Here is a 19,632-nt window from a genome sequence, read left to right as displayed (position 1 = left end):
AAAACAAACAATTCTTACCAAATAGGTCTTCTATCCTTTTAATTACAAAACTGATTAACATAATTAAGATCTGTTTCAGAAGGTGAACGGTGCTGTACTGAGCTGCTTGCCGTCTGCGGTTCAGCAATGTAGGTCTTGTGAACACAGCCTTCGAGTACAGGGATGTACTAACAATAATTATTACAAACTAAATTCAAAGCCTTTTTGTCCGTGATTACTTTAAGGCATTTAAAAAGGTTCTGAGATCGATTTTCAGCTAACAAAATCTTTGTATTTAAGACCCTAGAGAGGTTAGTCTTCCTTAGTCTTATCCTAGTCTCGTCTTCGAAGATGGGTCTCTCTTCGCAGAAGCACAAGCAAAGATTCAGAAACGAGATTTAGTAAGACTCACTACCTACATCAAAAATATTAAACACTTAATGACGTTGTTAATTCTTAGTGCCATTTTAAAAATGTACTAAAACACAAAATATATATTGAATTAACTGAATTATTTTGTGTATATATTTTATATAAGTATAATTCAGTGTAGGATAGTATAGTTACTATCCAATCCTTCTAAAAGATATTGCAATCCAAACAGGGCGTAGAATGGACGAGAAGGACTGGTAATAAACTCTGCGTCACTCTTTTAAATCGCCAAGTTTTGTATCACAAAATGTTTGTCCACCTGCAACCAATACATCATGCTCCTCTAGGCTATGTTTTACTTTAATAAGATGCTGGACGAATTTTGATTTTGCTATAAGTTTTAAAACAACCCGATTAATATGTTTGTTTTGATATTGTGTTAGTACAGCCCTGTGTGTATGTGGTTTTCTGTGTATTCAAGTGTCTTCTATATTTGTTCTAATTCCTGCGTAAGTGTAACTCATAGCTGTCCGCTCATTTTTCTTATATCCTCATTGGGTTTGCTTTAATTACAATATTTTAGACCACACCCACACTATTATACATTTGTAGAATATAACAAACATTAATGACGCTGACTGGCTGAATAAAAAAAAACAGTAGGTAACAACCTTTTAGACCTGGGCCTCAGGTTTTTGTATCTATTTCGTAATAATTTATTCTTCTTAATACGCTAGTAGGTGACCAGCCTTTTGTGCGTGACACATGTTTTGGTGATATTTAGATCTAAGGCATGCCGATTTAATTACGACGTTTTTCTTCACCGTACTACAGTGTTCATTGAGAACTTAGATAGAAAAATCCACTGGTCCAATCCGTCATTTCCAACGACCTCAGGGTAGAGCTTCTTCTATCAACAGATCTTTAAATGTCAGTGCAATAATTTTATGAACTTCATTTTATGTAGGGGTTTGTAAAACAAAATAACCCAATAGAAAAATAATTAGATGCTTAGATATAGACAATGAATTTGTTGAAAAGTCATATAAATTAAGTAACACCATAGCTCTAACTAAATGTTATGGATTTATTAAATTGCGTTTTAGCCTAAATGCGTAAAACACGGATAGATATAAAATTACTTGTAAAGTCAGACGGAATACGAATATCTTAATATATATAAATTACGTGTCACGTTGTTTGTCCGCGATGGACTCCTAAACTACCGAACCGATATCAATCAAATTTGCACACTGTGTGTAGTTTGATCCAACTTAAAAGATAGGATAACTTACATCTCAATTTATACCCCCAATATTATTTTATTACAAAATATTTGTTTATTATTTGATTTCACATAAGCTACAATTTAATTGCATAACCACCAAAAGCACATGGTGGTCCCCATGACTGGTGTTCTCCTACCGTTTCCCTTGAATAGTTTGCAACTATGTAATATAACAAAAACCTTAGCCACAGCAACGCTTGGCCGGTCTGCTAGTGTTAATATAATTTTTAACGATGCATGAAATCATATTATTATTGATTGTTTTAAATATCAATTGTTATCCCAATCAAAAGTATTACATTACACCATGTATGAAGTCCCGTAAGCCTCCAATGAACTTGGACTTTTCAGCCTCTGTTCCTTCATCTGTTTAATCAAGCAGTGTTGCCATCTTTTTCTACATAAAGTTCATTAAACTGAGCACGACTAACTGATTTCGTTCACAGTTTTTAGTTACCTCAGATTTAATATAAAGTTCTAATTGTTAATGGTTTTTCCAAAAAAGATAATATCACCTCAAATAACGACAAATAATTCGCGAGTGTAACAGTATGACCATTACGCTAAATACAATGTTCAGCAAAAGCAAAGATAACAATTTTGTGTATGAAAAAACCATTTGAATATTCATAGCTGTTTTTAATGATTTGAGTGTCAAATTCTGTCGATATATGTGAAATATGTTAACGCCCTAAAACAAAAGCACCTCACCAAATAAATAAAATTTCCGAGTTAAAACAATCGATTAAAATCCAAATGCAAGCGACAGTTAGCAATTGTTCAAACATTCATTATTAAATGTCCTCATTTTAACCAAGGTCTAATTTGTTAAGCGTCTCAAATATTTTTTTATAACATGAAGTATTTGTATTTCATTTTACATTAGGTTTTTAAGGCGTTTTAGCCAAAAATTCTCGGTTTGACTAAAAGTTAATTATACCTATATATATTTTCAGGTTAGAAAGCTGAAATTATAAAGCTTATTTAAAAAAAACAATAATGGTTATTATTATAGTTATGTAGACATTATTGTGGATATAGAGATAGTGGGTAATAAGTAATTTTAATAAAGATAATCAAAGAAGACAGAAGTATGTTAAAGTTACTTTTTATAATAATTTTACTTAGGTTATTTTGTAGGACATTCCTTTTTACATATTTTAAGATCAAACTGGGACCTAAACAATATACCTACATAGAGGCATATTTTTTATATAAATAATAATGAAATTCTTATAAATTTAATATATATACCTTCCTAGTAGGCTAGAAGGTGCATTTTTAATTTTTCCACTTGAAATTTCCGGAGTTACAATGAAAGTCTGTATATAAATTGGTATTATCGATTCCTATTAATAACTAATTATTATAACTAAGGACAGATGTCACAACTTCTAAAATTTCGCGGTTTTACACCACAATTACAATATACAACGATAGATGAAAATCCTGTTTGACACATTCAATATTCTTAAGAGTTTAACAAAATAAGTAGGTAATATAATTATCTAATTTATTATACAATAAGTACGATTACGAAAAGGAAGCAAGGAAAGGCAAGTTGAGGCATTGGGAGAACGACGTAATAAGAGTAGCAGGGGTAGAAAAGTACCTAATAAATATCGAAGAACAGATCCATTTGGAGGAGGTCGAGAGACAAGGTAGTGGTAATAGTAGTAAACAAGTTTAAAAAATATCTTAGACTAAGTACAGCAACAAAGACCTGTTTTATTATTAAGTAAAATACTAAATTATACATATGTACAATGTACATACAATATAAACTAATTCATAATTAATTTTGCTGCCAGCGTTAAAGGTATACTGCCAGGGACTCTACAGGGACCAAACTTTTTAAATTTGTTTTAATTTTCTTTTATTATTTTTAAATATTATTATGATTACTATGTAGGTTAAGAGAATTGTCATTTATTTTCGTTTTAAATATTCACATTACAATAATAAAAGCTGATTAATTATTAATAGGCTCTCAAAATTCTAGAACAAAATTACGCACGACCCACTAATGTGATTATCGTAAAACCAAAGACTTACGAATACCACCTAAGAGACTTGATGCTACTGATATACGTTTAAGAGTAAAACAGATCCATATGGTCTAAGATCCCGCTATACAACGACCTTCACCGAGATGCTTATTTAATGAAACTTATTTTATATATAATTTAATATGTCAATAAATATAATCCATATGGGTTGCCTAGCAAATTTCAGTCCAGAGTATTTTTAATTAATTTAAAAAAAAATATTTTTTTAAACATTTCACCGGTATGATTATTAGATAAATTCTATACCAATCGAAAGTATGAAGCCCATAGAATATGCAAAAGTTAGGTTGTTTTTAATCAATTAATTATTTATGTGTATATTTTTTATGTGACACTAAAGTATATATACATCTTTAGTATAAAAGAAGGTTTTAGTGATACATATATAATACTACCCTGATTAAAAATATTTATTGAAAAAAGTTCAAAAAATTTACTACATGCAAATTATAAAAAAAATTTTTTTTTTAAATATTAATTAAACATACTCTGGACTGAAATTTGCTAGACAACCCATATGGATTATATTTATTGACATATTAAATTAAATATAAAATAAGTTTCATTAAATAAGCATCTCGGTGAAGGTCGTTGTATAGCGGGATCTTATACTAATATTCTACAATAAAAGATCTGCAATGTGTCAAAGTAAATAATCTCATGTGCAGAAAATATCAAAATTCCTCTAAAATTTAATTTTCTCCGCACGACATACAGATTACTTAACAGAACATACTAAAAGTACTTAATAATGATTTAAATGTAGCTATTTTGTCGTACTACATACAAGGGATAGAAAATACTTTTATAGCCTGTTAGTCAAATAAATATATTACAATTGTTTAAAGTGTTTTTTTATCTTTGAAAAACATCTTTTGTTGCCTTTTGGAATCAAACTGTTGACAACTTGCCCCAAATAACGAAAACTAGTTCTTACTTAAATATTTCAATTACGATAACTTTTTTCTTTTGTATTAAAATTTGCATATAGATAAAACAAGTCGTAAACTGATAACGATCGTGACTATATATGTACATTGTACATACAAATATTCATTAGTTATTTGTTATTCACGTAGTTCGCGTAGCAATATTGTAGCAAAAATCTACATAAATTAATTTAAATTAAAATAAATAATAATTCCAATAATTCCGAGTTTCAAAGATAAGCATTTAAAGATATTACGTTGTGTTTTTATAATGGCTCTCAGAAAACTACCAGAATATTTGAAAATTGGTGTTGCAACTGCGGCGTACCAAATAGAAGGCGCATGGAATGTCGCAGGTATTCTACGACACGTTTTTAAGTTATTATTTTATTCCTATAACAATTCAGCGTTTCAGGTATTTTCTCTATAAAAGAGAAGGTGATCAATTTAATCCGATTCTATGAATGTTTAGATTTGGTATATAATCGGATGTGACAATTACAGGCATTTTTAAGAACGCCAATAATCTCAAAGGACAATTTTTTTCGTTTATGTTTAAATCTAACTTAACCTAGTCATTATTTATGTTACAGATAAATCTAAAAGTATTTGGGATGTTACCAGTCACCAGCCCGGTGCCATAGAAGATGGTACCACTGGCGATGACGCCTGCAAATCATATTACTTCTACAAACGAGATATTCAAATGTTGAAATTCCTTGGAGTGGATTTCTACAGATTTTCCGTCAGTTGGCCGCGACTATTTCCAAATGGCTTTGTCAATACCACAAGCCAGGTTGGTCTCGAATACTATAATAATCTTATAAATGAACTTATAGAGAACAAAATTGAACCTGTTGTAACACTTTACCACTGGGATTTGCCGCAAAGCCTCCAAGATTTGGGAGGCTGGGCAAATCCATTAATTGTCGAATGGTTTGAGGACTATTCCAGAGCTGTTTACAAACTTTTTGGGGATAGAGTGAAGGTATGGATAACGATAAATGAACCGAGGCAAATCGGACTGTCCGGTTATGGTGATAATAGGTTTGCACCAAGGGTCAATGCTCATGGGATCGGAGAATATATAGTTGCGAAGAACATTGTTCTAGCTCACGCAAGAGCTTGGCATGTGTATGATGAGGAGTTTCGAAAAAATCAACAGGGTGAGTTATTAATTTATTGTATAAATTTGAAATGTTCTGCTATTTCATTTTAAAAAATTGAAATTAGAATGCCATGCTGTGTCTAAAACGTCTCATAAAATAGTTTCCATTAAGGAGTTTTGGATTGCCTTGTAAATGAATTTGTTTTATAATTTGGTATCGTATTGAAGGTGTATGCGGTATAACGATCGCAACGGAATACTGCCAAGGAGCTACTGATTCCCCCCAAGATATAGAAACAAGTCTTGATTGTTTGGAATTCGAGGTCGGGTTGTACGCTCATCCAATATTCTCCAAAGATGGTGGATTTCCCGAAGTGGTTAAACGAAGAGTCGCACTTAAAAGCACAGAGCAGGGTTATCCAAGAAGCAGACTGCCAGAATTTACGCAAGAAGAGATACAATACGTTCGAGGTTTGAGGTTTCCGTACATAGTTTTATGCGCGACTTAAAAAAAATATTCATCATCACATGTATGGTAAAATATAACAAGTTACATAACAACTTTATATATAATTTTAAATTCGAAGCTAATTATATTTTTTTACATTTGATGTAGACAATCTTATGAAATGAAACATAATATATGACAACTATATATAATTTAATACCAAATTTTGATTTATTTTAGGAACCAGTGACTTTTATGGTTTCAATCATTATTCAACATACTTTTTAACCAGAAAAGGGTATACTCCTGATGTTGTGCCATCTCAAGCTGATGATATTGGTGCTAGACAGGTAGATTTGGAATATGAAATGGGAGCTACAATTCAGAGCAAGGTAATGTGAATAATAATGTATATTAATTGATAATTATCTGACAAAAATTAAAAAAATTTTTTGTCAAAAAAGTTCCTAAGCGTTTTCCAAGTTATTAAGACTACTAAAAAACTACTGAGTCAATAAATATTATTATAAAGTCACCGACAGTTATCAAATAAATACTGTTTTAATAATACTACGATTAATGAATATTGATGGCAAGCAAGCAACGAATTATTAATAGTGTCAAAATTTAAATTATGTCTAACAAAAAGAGTCGAGTTTTAGGCGGGAAATCCATAGACACAGTCCCATTTTTACTGGTACCTATTTCATATAAACAAATATCATAACTATTTCAGAAGTATAATTTTTATCGCGTATTACTTAAATAATTACAGATTATACCTGAAGGAATCAGAAAAGCATTAAATTGGGTAAAAAATAAATACGATAACCCCGAAGTAATGATATTTGAAAATGGTTTCAACACGTACGGGGGTCTTATGGATTTAAACAGAATTACATATTACCGGAAATATTTAAATGCCATATTAGATGCAATTGATATTGATGGGTGTAATATAACTAGATACACAGCTTGGAGTTTAATGGACAATTTTGAATGGAATTGCGGACTCCAGTATGTATATTTTAGTTGCTCAACGTTTATATGAATTTTATCTATATCTCTATTAATTATTTATTAAAATTAACCTTATATTGATTTTGATTTTTGTCGTATGCTATATTTCAGACTTAAATTTGGATTGTTTGAAGTTGATTATGAAGACGAAAATAAACAAAGAAAAGCAAAATTGTCGGCATTATGGTTCAAGCACTTGATTACAACGAGATCGCTTCATTATGATTATATTCCAGAATACGAAGAAATCATATTTTAGTTTTGTTACGTGATTTTTCATGTATATTAAATTAATTACCCTTAAATAAACAAAACGACATAAGTTACCTATTGAATTCGTTATTAGTGTACAGGTTACTGAAAACATCAATCAAAGATCATACAAAAAGTCAGTCAGTTAGTATTTTTGGCAGATGATCCGCAATGCGTTTAAGCGATTTAGCAACTGCCACATTTACCCCAAGGCATACTTTGGCATCAAAAGTTTCATCAAAAGCATTAATAAATTTTAATTTTAAACCAATATCGAATGGGTATATTCTACATTATTTTAAATACAGCGATCTATCCGAGGTTATGGAAGACATCCCGGGTTTTCGCAAAGCCTTTGATTGGGTAGATTCGCATTCTTCTCCTAAAGGTGGCCGCAATTTGATGTGGACCTATTCTCAAGTTATTTTCTAGTTACGTATCGAATCGTAACCAATACGGACAATATATCTGCAAACCATACCTATCGAACAAGTTCTCGTATTAGCCAAATCTTTTGGATTAACCACCTTCCGAGAGTAATTAAAGGCCGACGATTTTAAGGTTTTTATCGTAATTAAGAATAACAATAACTCTCTATGTATGATACTGGACTTGGATGAACTGCTTCATTAGAGTGAATTAAGGAATCGCTATATACCTAAAATATCTATAGTAGATTAGGAACTAGAGTTGTTAGGCGCGTAGGCAAAGTCCGCAACATGGGTTTGTTGTTGGTTGGATCTCTTGTTTGTGGAGCGTTTTAGGACTATTAATGATGCTGCATTTAGGATGTTAGGGTTTATCCCGAGTATTTTAGTTGTTCTGTACGACACTCCAACTAGAAAAAATACAAAAGAAGTTACGAATTAGAAAGAAGCTTCCTTTCGTTTACCCCTGTTCCCGAAGTTCTTGATGGGGGTAGGTATTCTACTTGTAAAGGCTAGCGTTAGCGACCTATTTGTGAAGGGTAAGATACTTCCTCAAGTATACTGTTATATAAAAGTGTAGTACTTAGATAAGATTAAATTACAGCAAAAAGTTTTCGGCTAACTGTTTAAAATTATTTTTAATTCTATAATACAATTTGTTAAAATTTTGACTTTTCTACTGTAAATGAATAAAATTTAAGAAAAGTCACATAAAAATTTAAGTCACTGGCGTTTAATGCAACGCCATCTGTGGTTTAGTGTTCATACTACGTGTTCTAACTTTCTTCAACGTCTTATGTCTACATATTTTGTCTTTACCGCAACGGAATATACAGATGGTAGACAAATCAAGAAAATATTTGTAATAACTTTAATACAGCTTTTCCATACTCTGATTTAGCACTAAGTACGGGAGTCATAGTGCGCAGCGTTAGCTTCGCTCTCATATTAAAACTAATAAGTAAAAAGTTATTTATATGTTACGAAACTATCGAATACACTATTTAATCATACTATTTTACTACTTTAAATAACTTAGTACAAAAAGTTTATATTCTGAAATATGGATCTTATAAGAAAAAACAATGTCAATTTAACGTGGAACCATAGTCACTTCTCTGACCAAATAATCTGTGGCAAATACCGAAAAGCTGGCTAAATTATGGTCCATAGAATCTCATTCTCTATAATTCGTTGACATTGACAGTATATCAACAAAATGAACAACAGCAAAATGAAAAAGCAAAACGTCACTTAGTTCAGTTGCAAGATGGCGAACGTTCGGGATAGTGATACATCCTTGTGGCTTCACAATAAACTCGGAATTTCGAATGATTCGTGGACAACTGGTTCAATTTGTACACAATTAAATGCTGAAGTATTAAAAAATATCAAAGATTGCTTCCCGGATTTACAAACACAAGTCAAATTGAAATTGTTGCTTAGTTTCTTTCATATCCCGCGCAGAAATGTTGAAGAGGTAACTTTTCTTTTTATTCTATGGTTTTGCGTAACTGCATGACGTATTGCGTCTCTTTCGTATTTATTTTAAATTAAATTAGAGTAAGCGAGATCGTTAGGTGTAAATAAAATTAACTTTGTTGTCAAATAAATGCAATTTAATTACAGCACTTGTTATACGCATGGTAGTATTTTACAAAAAAGTTTAGGTAATATTCCACAGATATCTTGTTAAATGTAATATAAATATTGAATTGATATTGCACAGTATAAGCTTATTATTAATTATATGAAAGGCAATTTGTGTATATTGCTTATTGAATTTTTGAATTAATATAGCCAGTATTTCTCAACACCCAATAACTCTGGTAGCGGTAAACAGATATAGTGGGAAATATATACGGATTTAGGTTATAAATTTGTATACCACTACCAATTTATTTACTACTTTAGTACAAAGTTATACTCTGTAAGTGTAAGTTTTAGTCAAAATATTATTCAATCCTAAGTTCACAGCTTAACCATATTTGTAGCTCTCTGGATAGCCCCCTGATATCTTTTCGGAAGTAGAGTAGGATCTGGTTTATGAGATACTTTCTCCAATCTGTAGCTATTTTGTCCTGAAAGGTGTGTGTAATTTTCCAGACAATTGAATTATTCCTTTAATCATTCTATCATTTTGACTAATTTCCATGAGATTATTTGAGGTCAGTTTAACCCTCATACACAATAATATACCAATATTATTTTATTTCCCTCAAACTATTCTATATTTCAATTAGAAAGTATAATAGTAGTTACATTAAAATTAAAACATATCTAGGTGTAACTACTATGCTGATACCAACAAAGTTTACCTGTATTGTAGTTCTTCTTAACTATTTATTAAATTTTACCACATCATACATAGTACTAAATCTATGGTATATGTTACAAACTCTTTTATCTAAAATGTTTTTAGATTATTTTTTGTGTATGTACAAAAAAAATACAATGAAATATACTAAACAAAATAAAGTTTCAATAAGAATACCAGAATTTTTTGTAAGCAAAAGAAACAAAAAAATTACCAGCGAAACAGGGGATTATGTTTGAGATAGGCACTTAACAATGCTTTCTTTAAAGCTGATCAGCCCGCTACCCAATATATCAAGCTATAATAATATATAAGCCGGATAAGTACTGATTAATCTGTTAAAATTGCATTGCTAAATAATTTGAGCATACAAAGATTTTTTTAAATTAGGTTTCCCATAAATATATTTATCCATTACCATAACAAATACACCTGGCATTATACTTTGTATTCATAATTTCAGTGGAAAAATGAGCTGGAAGAGATCATTGAAGTGGCGGGCGTGGACTCGGACCTCTGGGTTGCTATGCTTGCTGAAGTGCTCAAGACATTCCCCTCTGCAGGAACCCTTAATACAGAGATAGCAGAGTTTGACGAGACAAGACCAATATTCAGTGATATGATTAATGAGCTCAGGAAGCTATTGGCCAAGCATTCAGACCTTGGACTGTTACCACTTGAGTGCCTATATCTAAATAAAAATGCCTTAGTTTCAGTGGTGAGTGTGCCTCCAAGAATCATGACAATACCTGCTTCTAGTACTTTCCATTGTTTTATACATATTTTACATATAAAACATTTACTCTAAATATAAAAATGTAAACATATTTACCATGTTACAAAATAATTTTTATGTAGACATTGAAGACTGACTTTAAATAAATATAATGAACTTCTCATTGTTTAGTGAAATTGCCTTAACCCTCCAATAACCATGACAATACTTGCTTATAGTTCTTTCCTCATGTTTTATACATATTTTACATATAACATTTACTGTAATTTAAAAACTTAAACATATTTACCATGTTTCAAAATAACTTTTATGTAGACATTGAAGACTGACTTTAAATAAATATAATGAACTTCTCATTGTTTAGTGAAATTGCCTTAACCCTCCAATAACCATGACAATACTTGCTTATAGTTCTTTCCTCATGTTTTATACATATTTTACATATAACATTTACTGTAATTTAAAAACTTAAACATATTTACCATGTTTCAAAATAACTTTTATGTAGACATTGAAGACTGACTTTAAATAAATATAATGAACTTCTCATTGTTTAGTGAAATTGCCTTAACCCTCCAATAACCATGACAATACTTGCTTATAGTTCTTTCCTCATGTTTTATACATATTTTACATATAACATTTACTGTAATTTAAAAACTTAAACATATTTACCATGTTTCAAAATAACTTTTATGTAGACATTGAAGACTGACTTTAAATAAATATAATGAACTTCTCATTGTTTAGTGAAATTGCCTTAACCCTCCAATAACCATGACAATACTTGCTTATAGTTCTTTCCTCATGTTTTATACATATTTTACATATAACATTTACTGTAATTTAAAAACTTAAACATATTTACCATGTTTCAAAATAACTTTTATGTAGACATTGAAGACTGACTTTAAATAAATATAATGAACTTCTCATTGTTTAGTGAAATTACCTTAACTCTATAAAACACAGATTTTTTTTTCGGATACAATAATATAAATGTATAAACAATGATTATTGTAAATTAACAGAACAGATTTCACTTAGCAGTACATTACATTAATAAAATTTCTAGATTTCTACAGACAGAACATATAATTAAATAATTTAAAAAATTGTATTCATGTATCGCATGTCAGTAATTCATGTAATATTGCAGGTGGGACAGCAACCCAATCCAGTGAAACATTTTACACTAAAACGGAAACCCAAATCTGTAGCTTTAAGAAGTGAACTGCTGGCAAAAGCAGCCGAAGTTCAAGCCAACCAAAAGAAAGCCCAAGCTCCCACTGTACCAGTTAGGAGTAGGGGAATGCCACGTAAAATGACAGACACAAGTATGTACTATCCAATTTTGATACTAATATTTATTGGTTGGAAATATCCTAACAAGACAGCACATACACTTCTTTACCTGATTTTTTGATACCAGCCAGGTAGAGGTAGACAATTACTCTTTGGTCCTCAACCATAATCACTCCTTAGAACAGTCAATAATGTCGATATTTTTACTAAATACATATTTTATATGTAACTAGTAGACTCGGCCATGCGTTGCTGTGGCTAAGATTTTTGTTATATTACATAGTAGTAAACTATTCAAGAGAAACGGCAGGAGAACACCAATCTACCATACTTTTTTAGTGGTTATGCCATTAAATTGTTATGTGAAACGTTGGTAATTTCAACACAGCGCCATCTGTTGGAATTGTGACTATCAAAATATAATAAACAAATATTTTGCAATAAAATAATATTGCGGTTATAAATTGAGTTGTAAGCTATCCTATCTTTTAAGTTGGATCAAACTACACACGGTTATCTATCAAACTACAACTGATATCGGTTCGGTAGTTTAGGAGTCCATAGCGGACAAACAACGTGACAGGTAATTTATATATATTAAGATTAAGCATTAAGTAAAATGTCCATTTATATATTAAATACTGACATAATGATCCTAAAATATGGTGTAAAAATTGATTGACTTTCCTCGAAGTCCTATTTCCATATGAAACCCGTTGTGCACGATCTCACGGAATTTATTTGCAGCTCCACTAAAAGGCTTACCATCTCGGTGGACTGCGCGACCCGTTCCACAGCCCGTGCCGAGACCTACTCCGCCGCCCAGGGCTGGAATTAAGCTTCTAGATATCACGGAACAGCCTGCCACACATGCCCAGATTAAAAAGAGGAGAAAGTTAGGTGAGAGAACTAGTATTGCTTTTTTGTATGAATCAAAATTATATTGTCTTATGTGCAGAAATTTGTATATCAAAGGTGAACAGGAAATATTGTTGTGTGTTTATTTATATATTATATGTTATATTAATAATAAACTATGGGTTAATTTTACACCTAATTCTTTGAATAATATCCTACTTTTCTTTGTGTCTAAAACCCACAGAATTTGTTTTATTAAGCTATTGCATAGCTTTTATCGCGGGCTTTGAGCACGGCGACCGAATCAAGAAATTCCGTAACGAAAAATCCTAACACACGATGACGTAATCAAATTAAAAAAAAATCTAATTCTAATATCTGTTATGAATAGAAATGGAAGAAGGTGTGAAGAAACCTCCACCATCAACTTCGCCGCCACCGCCTGACTTCAAGAACATCAAGACAGAGGAGCCTCCCGCACGTAAATACTTTTTTATTGTCAAAGTAACGAGGGGTTCATATTTTTCTATAGTATTAAAGAATAACATTTCATATTTTAAACATATATCGTCATAGTCGTAGAATATTGACGGATCTGACAAATAGTAAACTTTACAGGCCAGCCACAATAATATAATCATGTTAGTTTTTTGTCATAACTAATTTAATTCATATTCTGTTATTATGAAAATTAGTATACAAGCAAACAAAATGGTTTGTTTTGAAGCAAAATAAAAATAATAACATTCAATTACACAGTTTTCTAGAAAAATCACATGTTTCTATCAAATCCGCCACTTTTCTAACTGATTCATATGAAATTTAAAACAAGGAACTTTTTTAATGTAGCCGTAATATTTAGTCAATGTAGTATCCAATTATGATAAAAGTGGATTTTGTTTTTTTTTCAAATCCGACATTGTTCTACTATCATGACGATATGTTTCCTTTATATTCCAATACATTCACATGATTTATTTTTAATAATATCTTTATTTGTCTTTAAAGTGTTACATAAGATGGATGATAGAATTACAAATAAGTGCACAATCAGCCTATGTCAATTCAGCAAAATATGTATGAGTTTATTTATTTTCAAAAATAATCAGAAAATATGTTTTTTCTATTAATTGTAGTAGGCTATATTTTCTACATGCCACAGAGTATTCAATGAGTAGACTATACACTTGACGTCCTTTGTGATTCTAAGTAGTTGTTTCTGGAATTAAAAGGATGTTTCTTGTTTAACATTCCTTTGACATAATAATATGTGGACATAATAAAATAGAACCTTTTGTAAAACGTTACGATGCGGGGCTGGGATTTAAATACGCGTTATTGTTAATATTATATTAGACTTTCCAGTACTTTACACCACATAATGGTAACTTTTACGTATAAAGCGTCACTGGGTGGTCACGAAACGTTTTACTATTGGGTACAGTAAAACGTTACGGCGCGTAACATGGGGCAGGGGGGGGGGGGGGTGTCAATAATCTCCTAAAATTGCGTGACGTAATACTTGAACGCTCCCCTATATGTTTTTTTTTTACAGCAAGCACCACCGAACCAACCACCGAGCCAGAACCAAGTGAACAGCCATCAGAAACCACACCTCCACCAGCCCAAACGCCAGTCCAAACCAAACCGCTGGTGGTCGGCGGTGGTAAGCTGGTGCTGGCTCCAGGCAAACCGGTATTACTCTCCACACAGAACATTCTCAACACATCTGCACTATTGCTGCAGCAGGGTGGCAAAACAGTGCTGCTGCAAAACGTGAAACCCATCGCCCATCCAGTGCTGCCGCAACAGCAAGTGCAGCAGCATGCTATTGGCCATCCGGTATGTATCAAAACGTATTATAGTTTTAAGTTGTCTTATTAACTAAGTAACAAGAGTGACAAGGACAACAGGCAAGGATATAATTTATTTCCACTAATATTCATGATATATTATAGGTACAAGTTCAACAACCGGTACAACCAATACAAACGGCGGTGGTACAACCTCAAGTGCAGCAGCAGCAACCACAACAACAGCAGCAGCAACCGCAATTATTGCCCCGTAGAGGACTCTCGTTAACAGTAAGTTTTCGAATTATAACAATTACATTACAAATACAACTATCCTTTAATCTAAAAAAAATGATTTAATCTGTGAAACAATTCAAAGACACTTATATAATTATAACTTGTATATTTTTTTTTACATATTATATTTACGATGTGGCCCTCTTGTTTCCTTATTGATAAATAAATAATACATATGATAACATAAAAATATCTTAATATTCACTAGATATGTTATATCTTATTGTATTATATTACTGTTTATGTATTATATTACATAAACAGTAATATAATATGTAATGACTAAATTATCTCTGCTTGAGACTTGCTCAAGATTTCTGCTGACTATGTGCTACTAAAGCGAAAAGTTTTCATTTTTCCTAAATTAATTTAAATCTAAAGTAAAATAAAATCTTTAAAGAATTATTAAAAGATTTCTAGAAATGTAAAAGTTAAAGTTGCGCTTGTAGAATGATTTCGTTACTCGCGGTGTCAGACAAATACGTCTCGTCTTAAATAATTAATTAACTAATTTTTTTAGATATATATATATTATTATTATTTACTTAACACACTGGCAGCTTTTAATAAGCTGATGCGCGTGTATTATGGGATTTGGAGAAACTTATCCAGTCTATAGTTATAGTTGCTTTTGATGCTTATATAGTTATAGTTTTGACCTATAATTTAATATTCATGGAATACCGTCAACAGTATGAAGCTTCTGAGCCGGGCTTGTTGGTCATTAGTTTTTAATTAAACATAATTTACTAATAATACCCATCTCTAAGCTAATTTTAGTTTTCTAGACTACCACTAAACATTTGATTTATATCGCTAATAAAGTATTATATATATCATTAGACGTAGACATTTATTACAAACGAAAACACACAAAATAACAATACTTAAACAAAAAATAAAATAAGACATCAAAAGCAATAAAAATTAAAATTAAAAATTCCCTTTTGCCATTCGGTTCGCTTCCAGTGTGCAATGTGTGTGTACTGTGGTTGTAATTGGCCCTGGCTCAGCATTATGCTGAGGAGCAAAAAGTTCCACAGCGCATTAGTATTATATATATATATATATATATATATATATATATATATATATATTTCAATTTATCATTATATATATTGATAAATTCTTATCTTTATTTTCATCTTTGTTACAGCGCGAACAAATGCTAGAAGCCCAAGATATGTTCAGAAACGCAAATCGCGTGACGCGACCAGAAAAAGCTCTCATACTTGGCTTCATGGCCGGCTCAAGAGACAACCCTTGCCCAAATTTGGGCAATATCGTCACTATCAAATTATCAGAGAATATCGAAAATGTCCTGCAGTCGGATGACACCTACCTCACAATGCTGTCAGAGATGCACTTCCAGATGAATTATAATAATGGCCAATGGACGCGGCTTAAAAAGTACCGGCATATCGATGGAATGATGCCACAAAAGGTAAAAAAACTATTAACTATCTTTAAAAATAAAATATTGATCATTTGATATCTACAAAATTTCATAGTTAAAAATAACAAAATTCAGAGGCAGATTTATGTATTACTTATAATAGACATTGCAAGTGAATTGTACTAACTAATTAAAATCAGATTACTAAGGATATTAATAATAAAAACTTTGTTTATGACAAAAGGGTTTGTGACACCAATTCATATATCGCTAGTCCCCACACTAGGCCCTGTGTTGTGGGTAACTAGAAAACAATTATTACGTGGTAACGTTAAAAAAAAAATAATAATAAAAAAAGTGTGTGTGTACAAAGTACACATGTCAGAAGTGAAACTTCAGTGGCAAACTAATCTTGAAGTGTTATTCATATTTATACAAATCTAAAAGTTTAGATTTCCGATACTTAGAGGGACGGAAAAAGGAAGATATGTTAGGAATTTAATGAATTTAATTGACATTAAAATATTAAGTGTCGAATAATAAATAATTAATAATTAATAATTAATAATAAATAATGTGACGGTAAAAAAATTTCCAACGCCGATAAGGAAGTTTGACTTCAAAAAGGAACATGGCGCGTAACCTAAAAACGTGACGCGTAACGTAAAAATGTTACACTAAATTTTTTTCCAACCCCGATAAAGAAGTTTCACTTCAATATTAAATGAGAAGAAACTGGTAAACTTTTAAATCACATGTTACACAGTTGTGTTAAAATTTAATGGCAAAAAGATAAAATTCCTTATTAATTTTAGTAGAAAAAAACCTGGGACATTAGGCAATACTAATTCGAGAGGCGTGTCTCACTAACGCCAAAAGACTATGAAAATGTCAGTCTCATACAATTTTTTATTACGACAGTCACGTTTGGCGCAAATTATTTTTGTCTAAAGCTGATTTGATTATATCTTGCATACATATATAAGTCTAACTTAAGGCACTGTTGCATTATTGTCTTTGGTATGAAAAATATACCCTAAAATCTATATACAGTAAAATCTCTTTTTTCGCGGGGTATACGTTCTATAAATATGCCGCGAATACAGAAACCGTGAATACAGAATGGTAATTTATATGGGTTTATAGGGGATACGTTCCTAGGTGCCAAAATAAAAAACACAAATATATAAGAAAATCAATTTTATTGATGTTATTGAACATTATGTAATCATTATCCTCAGGCTTAGAGTAAATGTCCCATTTACAGTGCTAGTTGAAGCCTCTTCTTCAATGGGCTGTGAATTTAACATTTCCTCCAAGTCGGTTTCAGTCAAATCTTCATCTTGCGATTCAAGCAATTCCTGAATGTCACTTGATTCTGTCTGTTCGAGCCCATCTCGTCCTATTCCATTTGCAATTTCGGCTATGTTTGCAGTCAAAGTTTGAACTTGCACGAATTCTTCGTCATTTTCCGCAGTCAGAGCAGGCCATAGTTTTTTCCAGCATGACTTCAATGTGTGTGGTTTCAGTTCGTCCAATGATTATTTTATGTTTACGATGCATTTTGCTATGTCAAATTTCTTCCAGCAACTTTCATATCAGGATTACACTCCATATTATCTATATGATATTGCGTTAAACACCTATTGGAATTTTGTATGAAATTTTAGATCCGCGAATAATGAAATTTTTTGCCGCGAATAAAGAAAGTGTGTTGCATTTTTTTAAAACGCGAATAAAAAAAGCGCGAATAGGCAGCTTTTACTGTATATATATATATGTGTGTAAAAATATTTTTTCTTTTTAATTTCTCATGATAAAAAAATCCCATTTCAGATTCCCCCGGGCTCCACTGTGATATCAGCCAACAACCAACAACCGGTTGTCTCCATAGCCAACCAAAGTGTCGGCTAGTGTTAAGTGAAGTGACTTAGTGAATGACGCTACCATAGTGAAATCGGCAGAATGTGTATTTTATCTATTCAGGTTTTTACATAAATTATGAAAGTTTTATGCTCTCCGAGGCTCTGTTGGTTAATTGCACATATTCATATCGTGTGTTCATCAGTGGAAGTGAAAACGTTTTGAATGGGCTGACATGATTGTCTACTTGATGGTGTGAAAAGTGGTCACAGAACTAAATATGAACAGTGGTAAAGGGGATTTGGACACTTGTGAGGGATTATGTTCTCCTTGTGCTTTTAAATTTATTCAGTAGCTCATAGGGGCCGTTCAAGTACGTTACTTTAGTAGAAGTCCTCGAAAATGCGTTTCATTTTCAAGCATAGACAATGTGTGGGTAATATGTGTAAAAAAAGTAAATGATTACTGTAATCATGAAATAAGAAAATCAAAGACATCCCCCCCCCCCCGCATGGTGCTTACGTAATACTTGAATGACCCCATATCTAAACGTAAAAGTATTAGAAATCTGCGTTATATTTTGATTTAAAAAATTGTGTTACTCGTGCGTTGAATACGTGCCAAAAAAAATTATCTAATGCAAAGTGATGAGCTAGATGTTAATTAGCTATTTGCTTTCAAAATTAGAAAGAAAATTGAGAGAAAAATATTAATTTCGAAATACTGCTAGGTGTTTATAAAACGATTCCTGTTCGAACTTCATGTTTATCATAAGTATTAAAATGCAATGAAAAAATTCCTGTAAATCAATTAAAGGTTTTTATAAATACAGTGTAAACTCTACCGATTCTGAAGAGACTGCGCATTTCCTGACATAAAGAATTTAAAGAGTGACTTCAATTTCTCATTCCATACATGAGAAAAGTTCTAATATGTACCTAAGTAAAATCTTAAAACTAGGTAAACTAACTAAAATACCAGAACATTGTGGGTACTTATTAGAGAAGAAAAAAAAGATTGAGTATCATTAAGGTAATTAGCATGTTGCACAAAGATATAAAATCTAGGTGCGGTGTGTTCAAGTTCAAAAAGTGCAAGTTTTATTACTATAATACTGCTACATTTTTGTATTTCTTTATAAACTCTGAGCCCATTATATATTGGTACACTTTTA

The 19,632-nt window shown here is 31.5% G+C and overlaps 2 protein-coding genes across 2 annotated transcripts; both read left to right on the top strand.

Annotated features, from left to right (window-relative positions):
• The first annotated feature begins 4,834 nt into the window (after window positions 1-4,834).
• Window positions 4,835-7,558, top strand: LOC125054932 (myrosinase 1-like). Its single transcript, XM_047657085.1, has 6 exons — window positions 4,835-4,993; window positions 5,231-5,803; window positions 5,974-6,216; window positions 6,434-6,585; window positions 6,969-7,210; window positions 7,325-7,558. The coding sequence occupies exons 1-6, from the start codon at window positions 4,909-4,911 to the stop codon at window positions 7,470-7,472; spliced, it is 1,443 nt and encodes a 480-aa protein (XP_047513041.1). The 5' UTR covers window positions 4,835-4,908; the 3' UTR covers window positions 7,473-7,558.
• Window positions 7,559-9,163: 1,605 nt separating this feature from the next.
• On the top strand, window positions 9,164-18,843 carry LOC125054573 (negative elongation factor A). The gene is made up of 9 exons (XM_047656550.1): window positions 9,164-9,373; window positions 10,674-10,928; window positions 12,106-12,283; window positions 12,999-13,151; window positions 13,501-13,590; window positions 14,665-14,951; window positions 15,068-15,193; window positions 16,356-16,643; window positions 18,432-18,843. Exons 1-9 carry the CDS (start codon window positions 9,164-9,166, stop codon window positions 18,507-18,509), a joined length of 1,665 nt encoding a protein of 554 aa, XP_047512506.1. The 3' UTR covers window positions 18,510-18,843.
• The last annotated feature ends 789 nt before the right edge of the window (window positions 18,844-19,632 follow it).

This window comes from Pieris napi, chromosome 12, assembly GCF_905475465.1.
Source record: "Pieris napi chromosome 12, ilPieNapi1.2, whole genome shotgun sequence".
Classification (NCBI taxonomy): Eukaryota; Metazoa; Arthropoda; class Insecta; order Lepidoptera; family Pieridae; genus Pieris; species Pieris napi.
The sequence above is the reverse complement of the archived record's forward strand: the minus strand, read 5'-3'. Positions and strand labels throughout refer to the sequence as shown.

Excerpts from the sequence above, each read along its gene's own strand:
- LOC125054573 (XM_047656550.1), top strand. The coding sequence starts at position 9,164 with ATGGCGAACGTTCGGGATAGTGATACATCCTTGTGGCTTCACAATAAA. Across the intron at positions 12,284-12,998 it reads ACGTAAAATGACAGACACAA|CTCCACTAAAAGGCTTACCA; the intron begins GTATGTACTATC and ends ATTTATTTGCAG. Across the intron at positions 14,952-15,067 it reads AGCATGCTATTGGCCATCCG|GTACAAGTTCAACAACCGGT; the intron begins GTATGTATCAAA and ends GATATATTATAG.
- LOC125054932 (XM_047657085.1), top strand. The coding sequence starts at position 4,909 with ATGGCTCTCAGAAAACTACCAGAATATTTGAAAATTGGTGTTGCAACT. Across the intron at positions 6,586-6,968 it reads GAGCTACAATTCAGAGCAAG|ATTATACCTGAAGGAATCAG; the intron begins GTAATGTGAATA and ends AAATAATTACAG. Across the intron at positions 7,211-7,324 it reads GAATGGAATTGCGGACTCCA|ACTTAAATTTGGATTGTTTG; the intron begins GTATGTATATTT and ends GCTATATTTCAG.